General features: G+C 41.4%; 1 protein-coding gene across 1 annotated transcript; it reads right to left on the bottom strand.

Moving 5' to 3' along the window:
- Positions 1–598: 598 nt before the first annotated feature.
- On the bottom strand, positions 599–11,708 carry LOC104956470 (forkhead box protein P1-B-like). The gene is made up of 12 exons (XM_010783951.1): positions 11,401–11,708; positions 11,183–11,267; positions 10,455–10,545; positions 10,035–10,203; positions 9,820–9,912; positions 9,316–9,403; positions 8,299–8,373; positions 7,953–8,106; positions 3,583–3,659; positions 3,065–3,166; positions 1,851–1,972; positions 599–1,395 (listed from the first exon to the last, which is right to left on the bottom strand). The coding sequence occupies exons 1-12, from the start codon at positions 11,706–11,708 to the stop codon at positions 1,338–1,340; spliced, it is 1,422 nt and encodes a 473-aa protein (XP_010782253.1). The 3' UTR covers positions 599–1,337.
- Positions 11,709–12,158: the final 450 nt, after the last annotated feature.

The following is a 12,158-nucleotide window of genomic DNA, read 5'->3' on the forward strand; positions in this document are numbered from 1 at the left end:
AGTTTGGGCCATGACTTGACTTCCTCTGGCATATTGCAAAAATGTTTAACAAAAGACCATGTGGGTTAGTGAAGCCTTCTCAAAAATTACTCCGTCATCTGGAATAAAAGTTCTTCCACTTTGTGGATGATTCAGCAGCCCAAACACCATCTAATTCTCCATGTACTGGCAACGTCAAATATTTAGCTATTAATGTTACATTTGTACCAAAAGTGGTTCAACCTTAACTTCACCTCACTTCTTAAATTAAAGAGCAATGATTTACTGTTCTAGATAAAAGCCCCACTACTTATCATTGACTGAATATCTACAATAGGACCACATCTCCAAATAAATAGTTTGTTGTAGTGTTAATCTGTTTGCAATGATCAGAACAGATAAAAAATGTGCGATTAATTTGCGATTAACTATGGACAATCATGCGATTAATCGCGATCAAATATTTTAATCGACTGACAGCCCTAATATATACTGTATATATATTACATTACATTACATGTCATTTGCTAGACACTTTTATCCAACGCGACTTACATACATTCAGTACTGTGGACAATCCCCACAGGAGCAATTTGGGGTGAAGTGTCTTGCCCAGGGACACAAGGACATTGGGACTCGAACTTGCTATCCCGATTCAAAGTCCAGTACACTATCCACTGAGCCACATATTCATGTTTATGTGCTTATGTCACATCTAGTGACACTGGACTATGGGGTCCAGTGTCACTAGATGTGACACAAACATAAACGTGTGCCTGCTGAGTCAGGGAAGGTTTTTGGTTTCTGTTTCTCTGCTATTTTTTTATATTTACTATTTAGCAAATTTACTATAAGAGATTGGTTGTTATAAAGTTTTGTATGCATTTTTAACTGAAGAAGAATGTATTTTTACATGGGTTTCTGTGTGAAAGTAGAACAGTAGGGGAAAGAGGTTTGCTGTGCCTTGTTGTGAAATCACTGAAAACCACAGTGCTACGGCGTCAAGTTCAGGATGACACGGTGTAGGGGGGTGTTCTCTCTCTATGGGAAATGATGTGTTCAGGGAAAGATACATTTGACCTCCGACCTACTGACTGAATAGGTAAAATCATGCAGAAGAAAAACAACACAATGTTTGCTTCATTGACACTTTGTTTACAGTTATAAATCAGTGAGTATAAAAACTGCTGTCAGATATGTGTACAACACATCTTAAACTTACAAAGAATACATGTTTTTTAATAATTAATTAGAAAAAAATACAAAGTGAAAAGATGCAACAGATTCTTCTGTTTCTCATGCAGCTCTGTCTAACTCTGCGAGGCCGAGCGGCCCTCAGTGCTGCCACCTGCTGCTCATCAGGGCTCCTCCACACAGTAATGGGAGTATGGCGAGATCCACTTCTCTGCACAGTCCCTGAAAACACACACACACCTGTTATAAATAAAGATACACACACAGCACTAAGAGACTGCTCTATCACTACAGCCATTAATTACCAAGTTATGCAGAATGATCATTTGAATTTGAAGTTTCTTCTTTACTTCCACCTCTCCTTACCATTTCACTTTTGCTTTTCTTACCTTGACAGAGGAGATTTGTCACATTTTTCATGGGCACACCTCACACACTCAGCTCTGCTTCTCATCCCACAAATGCATGTTCCTCACAAATGTAGCACTATTTGAAAGGTAAATAAATAGGCTTTCCAACGGTATAAGATGTTTTGCCAAAACAAAGAAATCATCTACCAAACACAAATGTCCTTACTTTTATGTTAAGTTTATATTTCGGTACCTTCCTGTTGCTTTGGCAGTGGATACTGAGTGGTGAATGGGGAGCAAAAGTGTTTGCTCTGAGGATGTTTGTACCTGTGATACTTTTGTCCTTTCCTCCTCTGGTACTCTGTTTCATCCACTGTCCACACGGCTCCCTTTCCTCCCTCCACACGCACAAAACACTTGTGTAGGCTGAGGTTGTGCCGCACTGCATTCTGGGAGGAAAGGTCAATGTGATTTAGTAGATGGAAAACTTTTCTTGTAGATTTTTAGTAGAACAATTAAGACCAACATTTATTGTGATTTTCCTGTCGGTTTAACCATATTGCAATCTTCCTGTCAAGAAGGAGTTAACGTGATTGCCAGCTTCCAAGCATTTGTAATTATGATGACATGATCTAAAAAAATTGAGAACTCTAACACTATATCTTGTTGGCTGAAGTAAATTAAAATGCGGTTTAATTTAGCCTCATTACCTTTTTACTGTTGCCTTGTTGAATGGATATAGATATGTTGCTATGAGAACAACACAGTCAAACTCACTTATTAAGAGATTTTTGGAGCCATTAATTGCTATATGATTTATGATGAAGTTATCTAACATCATTAGTTACGAACTATTATTTTTAGAACTGTTAAGATATTTATGTAAAGTAATATATATATATATATATAATGATGTTTTGTTTGCAGGCGCTCTCTATCACCCTGTGATTGTGTGACGTCAGCCTCCACCTGTGGTGTTTGAGGCTTTAAATTGACGAGACACTTGTGAGTTTTTGGGTCGGATGGCGGAGGTTTCGGACCACATTATTAAGCGCATCATTCTATAAAATAGATCACATTATTTGGAATATTGTTTAAATTATTTTTGCCGCACTATTTAGCACATTCTTTTCACACATTGTCTTTGAAGATTGAGTTTATTGTTTAATAAATCATAATTTTTCGAGTGGAAATGTGTGTCAGACACCGTCACCTGATCTCATGTGGCTTCAGAAAGTTTAAAACCCAGTATTAGCCACATCAGGTAATTATTAGTTGTAGAACTATCATCACATCAAATATATGAGCAGGTCAAACATTAGAGAAGTCTTTTGATGTATTATGTTCACCAAATTTGAACGTGTTGCAATGTAAGTGATATTAACAAGTCTGAACAATTGTAAGAAGGAGTGGACCTTAGGAAAAAACTGTGAAGTTGCATTTCAGTGTACATACATGATTTAGCAAGTGACATCTGCAGTTAGGCTCTATCCATCATAAATACTTCTGAGCAGAATGATGTGTAATGTGTGTGTTCAAACCTTCCAGGTAGCAGTGTTGTGTCTGAAGTAGAAGAACATGGTCGTGAACCAGTTGTAAATCTCATTCAACGTGCACTGTTTGTCAGTAGACTCCAGGATAGACTGCACACAGACACAGTGAGAGAAACACACAATGACACACAGTGAGAAGATGTGTCAAAGACTGTAATCCAATGTGTTGACAGATCAGAGACGGTGCAGTTGGTAGCAGACTACACTACGTCTGATCCAGCTGTTTGTAACCGGAGGCACTATGGCAAACACTACTAAAAACGACTAAATTGAAACACAAGAAAATATTAAACTGTAACCAGAGGTGCTTTTTCTGTTTGATAATGTTATCGTTATATGTCATGTTATAGTTTATTTTGTGTTAAACTTTCATTTGTGCTATTACAACTTCTTCTAAGGTCATACTGTTAACATGCTTTGCATTATTGCTGTGCTGCTGTTAAAAAACACACAAATTTCTTCACAAATAATGGAACATCTCACAGCATCTCCTGAGAGAGACTCACCCATCTTATCAAGTACGCATAGGTGTACGGAGGCCTGATGTTGTTGTATTTGTAGCATTCAATACTTGGAACCAAATCTGTACAACAAAAAATAATGATCATCAATTCATGTCAACAAGCACATGGGACTACAATCATGTGGTTATTCATCTGATCTTATAAGATAGTTTCCTGTCAAACCACAGAGTGTTAGTGGGAAACTATAGCACTGAACAGGTGGTTTTAAGAGCATGCAAAAACAGAGTGTTAAGATCTCTTTTATTTTTGAACAGTGTTCACACCCTGTCTCACGTCTGTTTTCACTTCCTGTCTCTGTGTTCCCTCCTGTTTGATAACCTTTGTGTTTGCCTTCCCTCCCCAGCTGTGTCTTGTCCTCGTGATTAGTCTTGCATGTTTTGTCAGTTCTGGTGGTCTGTTAGTTGTATGTCATTTGTGTATTTGTGCATTGATTGCCTAGAGTTGGTTACTTTTATTTTGCCTGGCATTGTCCTACTCTATCGATTAAAGGTATTTTTTTGTTGAACATTTGTACGTTCTGCATTTGGGTCCACCCTGCTCTGCTCCCAAGCCAGACAGAAGGATCTGACCAGAACATAGACCAAGCGGACGAGTTATTTTAGGAAAAACCTTTTGAGCTGTCCTACTCCCTTGTCTGCTGCTATGGGGAGTGGAGGATAGCTCAGACTACGAACTATACTCTACAAACGAATTCAGGCGACCTTTCACCTCCACTTAATTAAATGCATGGCTGCAAGATAAAAATGTGAGTTAATTGATTTAGATAAACATTTTAAGTTGCAAACATTAATTTATAAGTTGTGTTGACGTAATAATGTTGGTAATTACATCAACTTAATATTGTGTGTAATTTGAACTCTGATTTCTGCGTTAATTGACTTCAAACTAAATTCAAGTTATAGTAAGTAATGCAATTGGTTTGATAACTTAATTGTTCTACACCTTGAGTTAAGGATTTCAAGTCCACTCCCACTTAACATGCCTGGACAAGTTCCGACAGTTAAGACAAATAGAAATACTATAGAAAGGACATTTTAAGGTGAGTGTCATCTTTTGTCTTTCAAATACAGTAGATAGCCTTGTAGTTAAATATTTAAATGAAGCTCAGTGCAAGTTCTTTCAGGAAGACTGGGTGTATGTGAATTCACTCCGCAGCTGCATATAATCAATTCATCACAGGCGTTCTCTTTAACCTATTACATTTCACCTCATTCTCCAACAGCCAATCAACGTGCTGCAGCCAAACTATAAAATGGTTCTCCTCTCTCCTGCAGTCAGCTGGGATTTCCGGTGTTCATGCACCTTATCATATGGCATGTGTGAATAAATGTTCAAACAAAATGAATTCTCTCCTGATTGAAACATCATGTGTTGAAATAAATAACTGCAGTTCAAAATAAAAGGTGAATTGCCAAATATTTTCGTTGTGGAATCAATTAATGTCCTTCTTTAAAGGGCAAAAACATGAAAAAGCTAAGAAAAAAAACTATTGAATACAATATATTTGGAGCAACTTAATTTATAAATGGTTGTCAACTTAAAAACGTTTGTTCACAATGATGGTAATTAAGTACATACAACTTAAAATTCCTTTTAAATCATGTGGTAAAACTAGTCGGAACAACTTAATCTTTTGAGTAATCAACTTCAAAACTTGTGTTTATGCTACCAATTATTAAGTAAGTGGTAATTAAAAACACCTCTGATTGTAGAGGAAAAGCCTTCTCCCCTAACTCAAATAACTTTGTTGCTTTAAGACAATCTCATTAGAAGTTGTCTTAACTCAATAAACATTGATGCAAACTGTTTCGTTGATGTTCTTTGTTGAGTCAAGGCATTTGTTTTTAGAGTGTACAAAAGAGTAGCTTTAAGACTGGCATACCAGGGGCCTGTACTAGAAGCAGGATTTTCGGTTAGCGAGGTAACTTCAGGGTTAACTCTGAGTTTTCTGTCCTACGATGCTGCTTCACTTCTTACTGGGGTAGATCTCCATGGAAACTTATGCTAAACACCAAACCTGCTCCGGAGCAGGTTATGTTCCAGATAAGAGATCAACTCAGTGAAAGCACCACCTGCTGACCAATCAGAGCTCTGTGTGCCGAGTTTAAAGCTATCAAGTCATATTACAGATAACATATTATATTGCTTTTATCCTGGATTAAGTGTTTGAGTCATGGATGTTTAAAGTTTAACTTCTTCATATTTGTCTAACATGATAATTTACTCTTCTTTCATGAAGTATGACCTTCCGCTGTCAGGACGCTTCTTCATGTTTGTGATTGGTCAAATGTTGCTAAACCTGCCCCTTTCACGTGAACATGCTCTGGACAGAGAAACCCTGGGTTGACTTACCGAGTTGATAACCAGCGTCATATCTCGTTTGTTAGGGTTAGTTAAGCCAGATAACTCAGAGATGTCAGGGTCTTTTGGACTGACTTCATCTACAGACCTCTGGAAGCTCAGACAAAGCTCTCTGGATTGTATGTTTTTTACACTGCTGGATAAAGGATTTTGTTGAAACTGTTGCTTGCTCCGGACTGCTGGCCCTCAGCGAGCCCTGCTACCAGCACGAGCCCCGGCTCAAGTTCCAGTCCCTGACACTGCTCAAGCTCCACCCCCCTGTGGTCCCTTTGACGACCCGGGCCTAGAGTTTCCCCGACGCGGGGGCCACTATCCACCCTTTGGCCCCTGTATGTAAAGAATCTTGCTTTACAGAAATAAATGCAGAAACACAAAAGTACACTGTTGAAACAAAACCTTTTAGTTTTCGACACAACTATTCAGTGCAACTTGCATGCAAAACACAAACAGTTACAGTTGTGGGAACCATAACTTCTGATCACTACCAAATACAGTAAAGGAAAAAGAAAAGTAAAGAAAATAAATGAGAAAATAAACAATATTTTTTTGTCCAAAAAAACGGAGAGAACAATACCTAACCGAGCTGGGACTGGCCACAGCGACTAATCAGCATGACAGGCAATATATTTATAGGCTGAACACTGATGGAAGACACTCGTCCCTTACATGGATACTATGTTGTCACTTGAATAAATACACTGCTAACCACTCACCTGACTTGTTTCCCCTCTTTTGTCACATTCCCTGAGCCGGTTTGTGACATCAGAGTCCTGCTCCACTGCCTGCTGGACAGGCATGCACCACAGGGCTGACAGTCATACAGCCTCCACCACCACGCCCAAATAACTTCTCAATTGACTTCAATTCGTCCTCACTCTCACCCCCTCTATGTTGCTTCTATTTATGTTGCAAAAAAATACTCACCTACAGTCTTTATATAGTGCTTACATCCTGATTGATGAGTCAGAAAATAATCAGTTAGGCACATGGGACATGTACTGTATTTGCTAACACAATCGTAGCATCGGAACAAAATTATTATGAGAGGGAGGATGAGAGAGAGGGAGGATGAGAGAGAGGGAGGATGAGAGAGAGGGAGGATGAGAGAGAGGGAGGGTGAGAGAGGGAGGATGAGAGAGAGGGAGGATGAGAGAGAGGGAGGATGAGAGAGGGGGAGGATGAAAGAGGGAGGGTGAGAGAGGGAGGATGAGAGAGGGAGGATGAGAGAGAGAGGATGAGAGAGAGGGAGTATGAGAGAGAGGGAGGATGAGAGAGGGGGGTGAGAGAGAGGGAGGGTGAGAGAGAGGGAGGATGAACTGAAGTCAGCTGAAGAGTTATTTGCAGATTGCAGCATGCATCTGTATGAGCGTCAGGCCTCCTCTCCAGGCAGTGGAAGAGGCCTGTGATGACCCTGGTGTTAGTGTCCTGGTGTTAGCAGAATCAACATCAATGATGTTGATGATGTGGCCAGAGCCAGCTAGGTGGTCAAATGCACCCTAAGTATTTATTTCCTCTGCTAAATATTTGTTCCTTAAAGTTTTCTTTTCCCTTTACTGTATTTGATAGTGTGCACATGTTGTTGTACCCTTGACTGTAACTGTATGTGCTGTGTGTATGTTGCGCTGATGGACTGTGTAGAAATTTTTTGTTTCAACTGAATATCTGTGTTTCTGCACTTACTTAGTGCAGAATTCTCTACATACAGAACGCCATAAAAGACGAGTGTGCTTTAGATTGAGCACAGCGTTGTGTATTTGGGTGGACAAAGAATCTGGAACTCTAAATGAGGTGTGTGCCATTTAGTGCAAAAGTTTGGTTTTGGTGAGTGTTTATGTAGTTTTAGGTGCAGTAAGTAATTATGCAGGGTGTAAGAGGTGTTCTGTACTTTGGGTGTGTGCTTTTGTGAATTGTTTTAAGGGTTTTGAGAAAATGGGCCATGTTTACGTGTGTAAGCAAAATAAACACACATTACACTTCCATAGAAAACGTACCTGGCAGCAGGTGGGCAGAGGCAGGAGCTCTGGGGCCGTGCTGCCCCCCCCTCCCCTCCCGATGTTTGATGCCCCACTGTTGCACTCTGTCTCCCTCTGTGCCCGGGGGCTGGGGCAGGAACAGACGCAGGCTGTACGGCCACTGAGACGCTGCCTTCAGTGTGCATGGATGGAGGAGGATATGAAAACACTTTCATTCATCTGCTTTCTTTCCAGGTAGAAAATCAGTCACTAAGAATCTTGGTTAAATATAAAGTTTTGAATGAATTCTTCAAGCTACACTTAGCTAAATTCTAGTAAAGCACACAAATCTAGAAGAAACAATACATGCTTTGAACCAACATACCAAATCAGTGTGTTTGTGTTCAGAGAGGTGTAGATGAAGTTGCATTGCAATGAGCTTCTGTTTTTCCAGGATGAGCTGGAAAAGAGAAAGCCTATGGTTAAATATACATCACATTAAATAAGTGATTTTACACACAGTGTTTGTAAGTCCTTATTTAACATTTGTAAGGATGCTGGCAGGTGACAAGTGTGGCTCAGAGCATTAGTGCACTGATCTTCGTAGCGCGGGGGGGGGGAACCGGTTCAAATCCCGCTGCAGTCAGCATTTCTCTGTGACTTTTGGCAAGACACTTCACCCAACAACATTGAATGTATAATAATAATATTGGGAAAGATGAAACCCTCTTTAATGGTCACACATGCAGAGGACAGAGCACACACAGTGACATGTTTTCTCTGCTTTTAACCCATCCTAGTACCAGGAGTCTAGTAGGAGCATTGGGAAGCTATTGTACAGCGCCCGGGGAGCAATGGGAGTGAGGGGGGAAGGGGGGTGTCCGGTGCCTTGCTCAAGGGCACCACGTCAGGGCAGGAGGTGAACTGGGACCTCTCCAAGTAGCAGTCCACACTCCATTTTTTAGGTCTGGTCGGGGACTTGAACCGGCGATCCTACACCTCACAGCCCAATCCCTACTGACTGAGCCACTGCCAGACCGTATGTAAGTGGCTTAGGATAAAAGTGGCTAATACGTGACATGTAATGTGTATGACAAACATTAGAGCTGTGTTTGTCCTGTAGCGGACTCTCAGTTATAGCCTCAAGAGACAACGCTCCTTTTATTTGGTTTTCATGTGTCATTAGGATAAAAGCTTTATAGAAACACCCACAAAATATAAAGAGGAAATATTCCAACATCCATAATAGCTTCAACACACTTTGGTAATCATCAAGGAGGCATACAATCAGTTTTCTGAAATATTTAGAGTAGATTAGTAATACTCAATATCAATTTCATTTCCTAGGATATTAATCTATATCTGTCTAGTTTCAGACCTCCTAGGCTTGTCTAGTTCCCACCTGGCTCTCAATGCACTGGACGACGTCTTGCTGGAGCTTCCACTGAGCGATGCTCCTGTCACCAGGACTGTGTTCAGAGTGGAGGTGCCTGGAACACCAAACAGGACAGAGCTTACCTTCCAGCTTATTTGGGAATTAAACAGATATTGGGATGATGTTCTTTCCTCCATTGATTTGTGTATCTAGCCCCAACACACATCAACTCAATTAACAAATGATGAACAAGAGCAAGTGCCATTACAAACTTAATGTGCTTCAAAACAACACAACATGAGGGCATGGCACTGCCTGACAGATGTATTGTACTCTGGGTAAGATGGAATAACATATGTGCTGAAGAAATATTTTAAAGAGGCAAACATTGTTTGATATTGCTAGGTTATTTTCACATTACATTACTAATATCAACTGAAGAGAATATGTACCTCCTGATATTTTTCCAAAAATACCATACCAATTCAAAGACAAGTGTACTGTTACTGTAGGATTCAGCAGTCTACTTACTTTAAGAAAGAGGGGAAATCCTCAGACAGCACATCACAGCCGGGCCAGCGGCAGAGCCCACCCACAGACAGAGCAGTGGTCCTGCCTGAGATGCTGGTGTGAACAGAAATATCTCAGTGATACCATTTCTGAACCAATGAAATAACGGCAGCGCTTTCAGGCTGAAAGTGCAGTACAAGGAAAGACACCATTCGGTGGACATTTGAGAAAGTCACCCATCATGAATCCTGGCCTCCATGGAGTTCTGAACATGAACATCTCTCCTCACTGGGAGGAAGTGATGATTCTGCCTGGGAGAGGAAGAGCCCATTTGTGGTGAGGAAGACTGGGGAAGAGAGTCTGCATCCACCTCTTCCTTGCAAATGAAGACGACTGCATTATTTTCTGGATGCACAAAAATATAGTATTGATGTAGGCATTTGATCTAAATTGTACATGATTAGCATCAAGCTCTACGTTGCAAGAAAGAATGTCTCATGTCCAGTTGCATAATTGGTATAAAGGCTAATTGTTTGTGCATACTGAAATAAATACTGAATACAACAATAGCGTAGCTAAAAAAAACGTGAATGAAGGGTTATATCAGATGAATGTGTTGCTGTTGTGGTGCTCAGGACTCTGAGGTTTGTGCGTACCGTGGGGTTGACTGGAAGCGGTTTGGGAAACCTGGCGCAGCACTGATGGCCTCTGCTGTTTCTGCCTTATGTCTTCCATACTGCTCCAAGACTGGGAGAAAAAACACCAATATGATGTGGATGATGTGACAGATAATACAACATGTAGTCAATTTTAAGCATTACAAGCTCTACAAACTTTAACTTGACTAATTTCAGCCTGATGAACACCTCCTGAGGGTCAGGAACGGGGGCGTTCCTATTAATGCATACTAAATTCCATTTATTTATTTTTGGTTCAATACCAGTTGTAATATTAATTATGTTTGCAGAAATAGAATTTTCTACAAAGAACAAACATTTTAAGACCCTCCCGTATTATTTAGTCCACTTCAAAAAAACATTATCATTTATTCATTCAACAGTTTTTGTTTCTTGTTAATTAATAATAATAGCTTGGATTTATATAGCGCCTTTCATGGGACCCAAGGTCGCTTTACAAAGAAAAACAGGAGTAAAAACAAACAAACAAAAGGCAGTCAGACAAACAGTCAGACAGACAAAACAACAAATCAATTAGGGGTCGAAGGCCTTGGCAAAAAGATGGGACTTGAGGGTCCTTTTGAAGGTGTCAAACGTGGGGATGTTGCGGACCTCCGCAGGGAGAGCGTTCCAGAGGGTGGGGGCTGCCACACTGAAGGCTCTGTCCCCGAAGGTTCGCAGTTTGGTGCGGGGGGTGGTAAGCAGGCCAGAGCCTGGAGACCGCAGGTTCCAGGGTGGGGCATGTGGGTGAAGGATGTCCGATAGGTACTGGGGGGCATGGGCATGGAGGGACTTGTAGGTGAGGAGGAGGACTTTGTAGTTTATGCAGGACTTGACCGGAGTGGAGGTGGATGAGGGTGGGGGTGATGTGCTGCCATGGCTTTTTGTATGTGTGAGTACCCTAGCAGCACAGTTTTGGACATACTGGAGCCTGTCCAGGGTTTTGTTGGGGACCCCAAACCGGACACCATTGCAGTAGTCCAAGCGGGAGGTGACAAACGCATAGACTAGGGTTTCGGCAACCGACTCCGAGAGTGGCGGTCGGATGGCAATGTTCCTTAGATGGAAAAAGACCGATTTGGTGACAGACTCGATGTGGGAGTGGAAGGAAAGGGTGGAGTCAAAGATGACACCCAGGTTGCGGACTTCAGGAGATGGGGAGATGGAGCAGCCGTCAACCTCAAGGATGAAGTCACCAACCTTCTGGAGCAGCGCCTTGGGGGCCACAACCATTAGCTCTGTTTTCCTGCTGTTGAGTTGCCCACTAGAGAGTTGCCCTGTGAGGAGTCAAGCTCTCATAACACAGTGTATTACTATAGTTACCCCTAACAGGACGCTCACACCAGGGTATGATTCTCTGGCGACATGGACCGCCAAACAACTCTATCCAAGCGGACACCAGGCAAACAATTACATTCACGTCGGACCGCCGGGAATGTTTTCTTCCCCCCCTATTTGTGGTGCCCCCCATGGATGGATGCACCTTTAGCATTCGCCTATACTGCCTATGCCACGGGCTGGCCCTGGTTGTAGTGAAGCGCTGCAAGTCTTTGACAATCAACTTGTCATCTGACACTCCCATGTCTGTTTCTGTGTTATTCTCCCCCCATTGGACATGGGAGGCTGCACTTAGTACAGAGCATAGACATAAACATAGATATTGAGGGACAACAGTGTAACGCT

This window comes from Notothenia coriiceps, unplaced genomic scaffold (genome assembly GCF_000735185.1).
Source record: "Notothenia coriiceps isolate Sejong01 unplaced genomic scaffold, NC01 NC01_scaffold00026094, whole genome shotgun sequence".
Taxonomy (NCBI): Eukaryota; Metazoa; Chordata; class Actinopteri; order Perciformes; family Nototheniidae; genus Notothenia; species Notothenia coriiceps.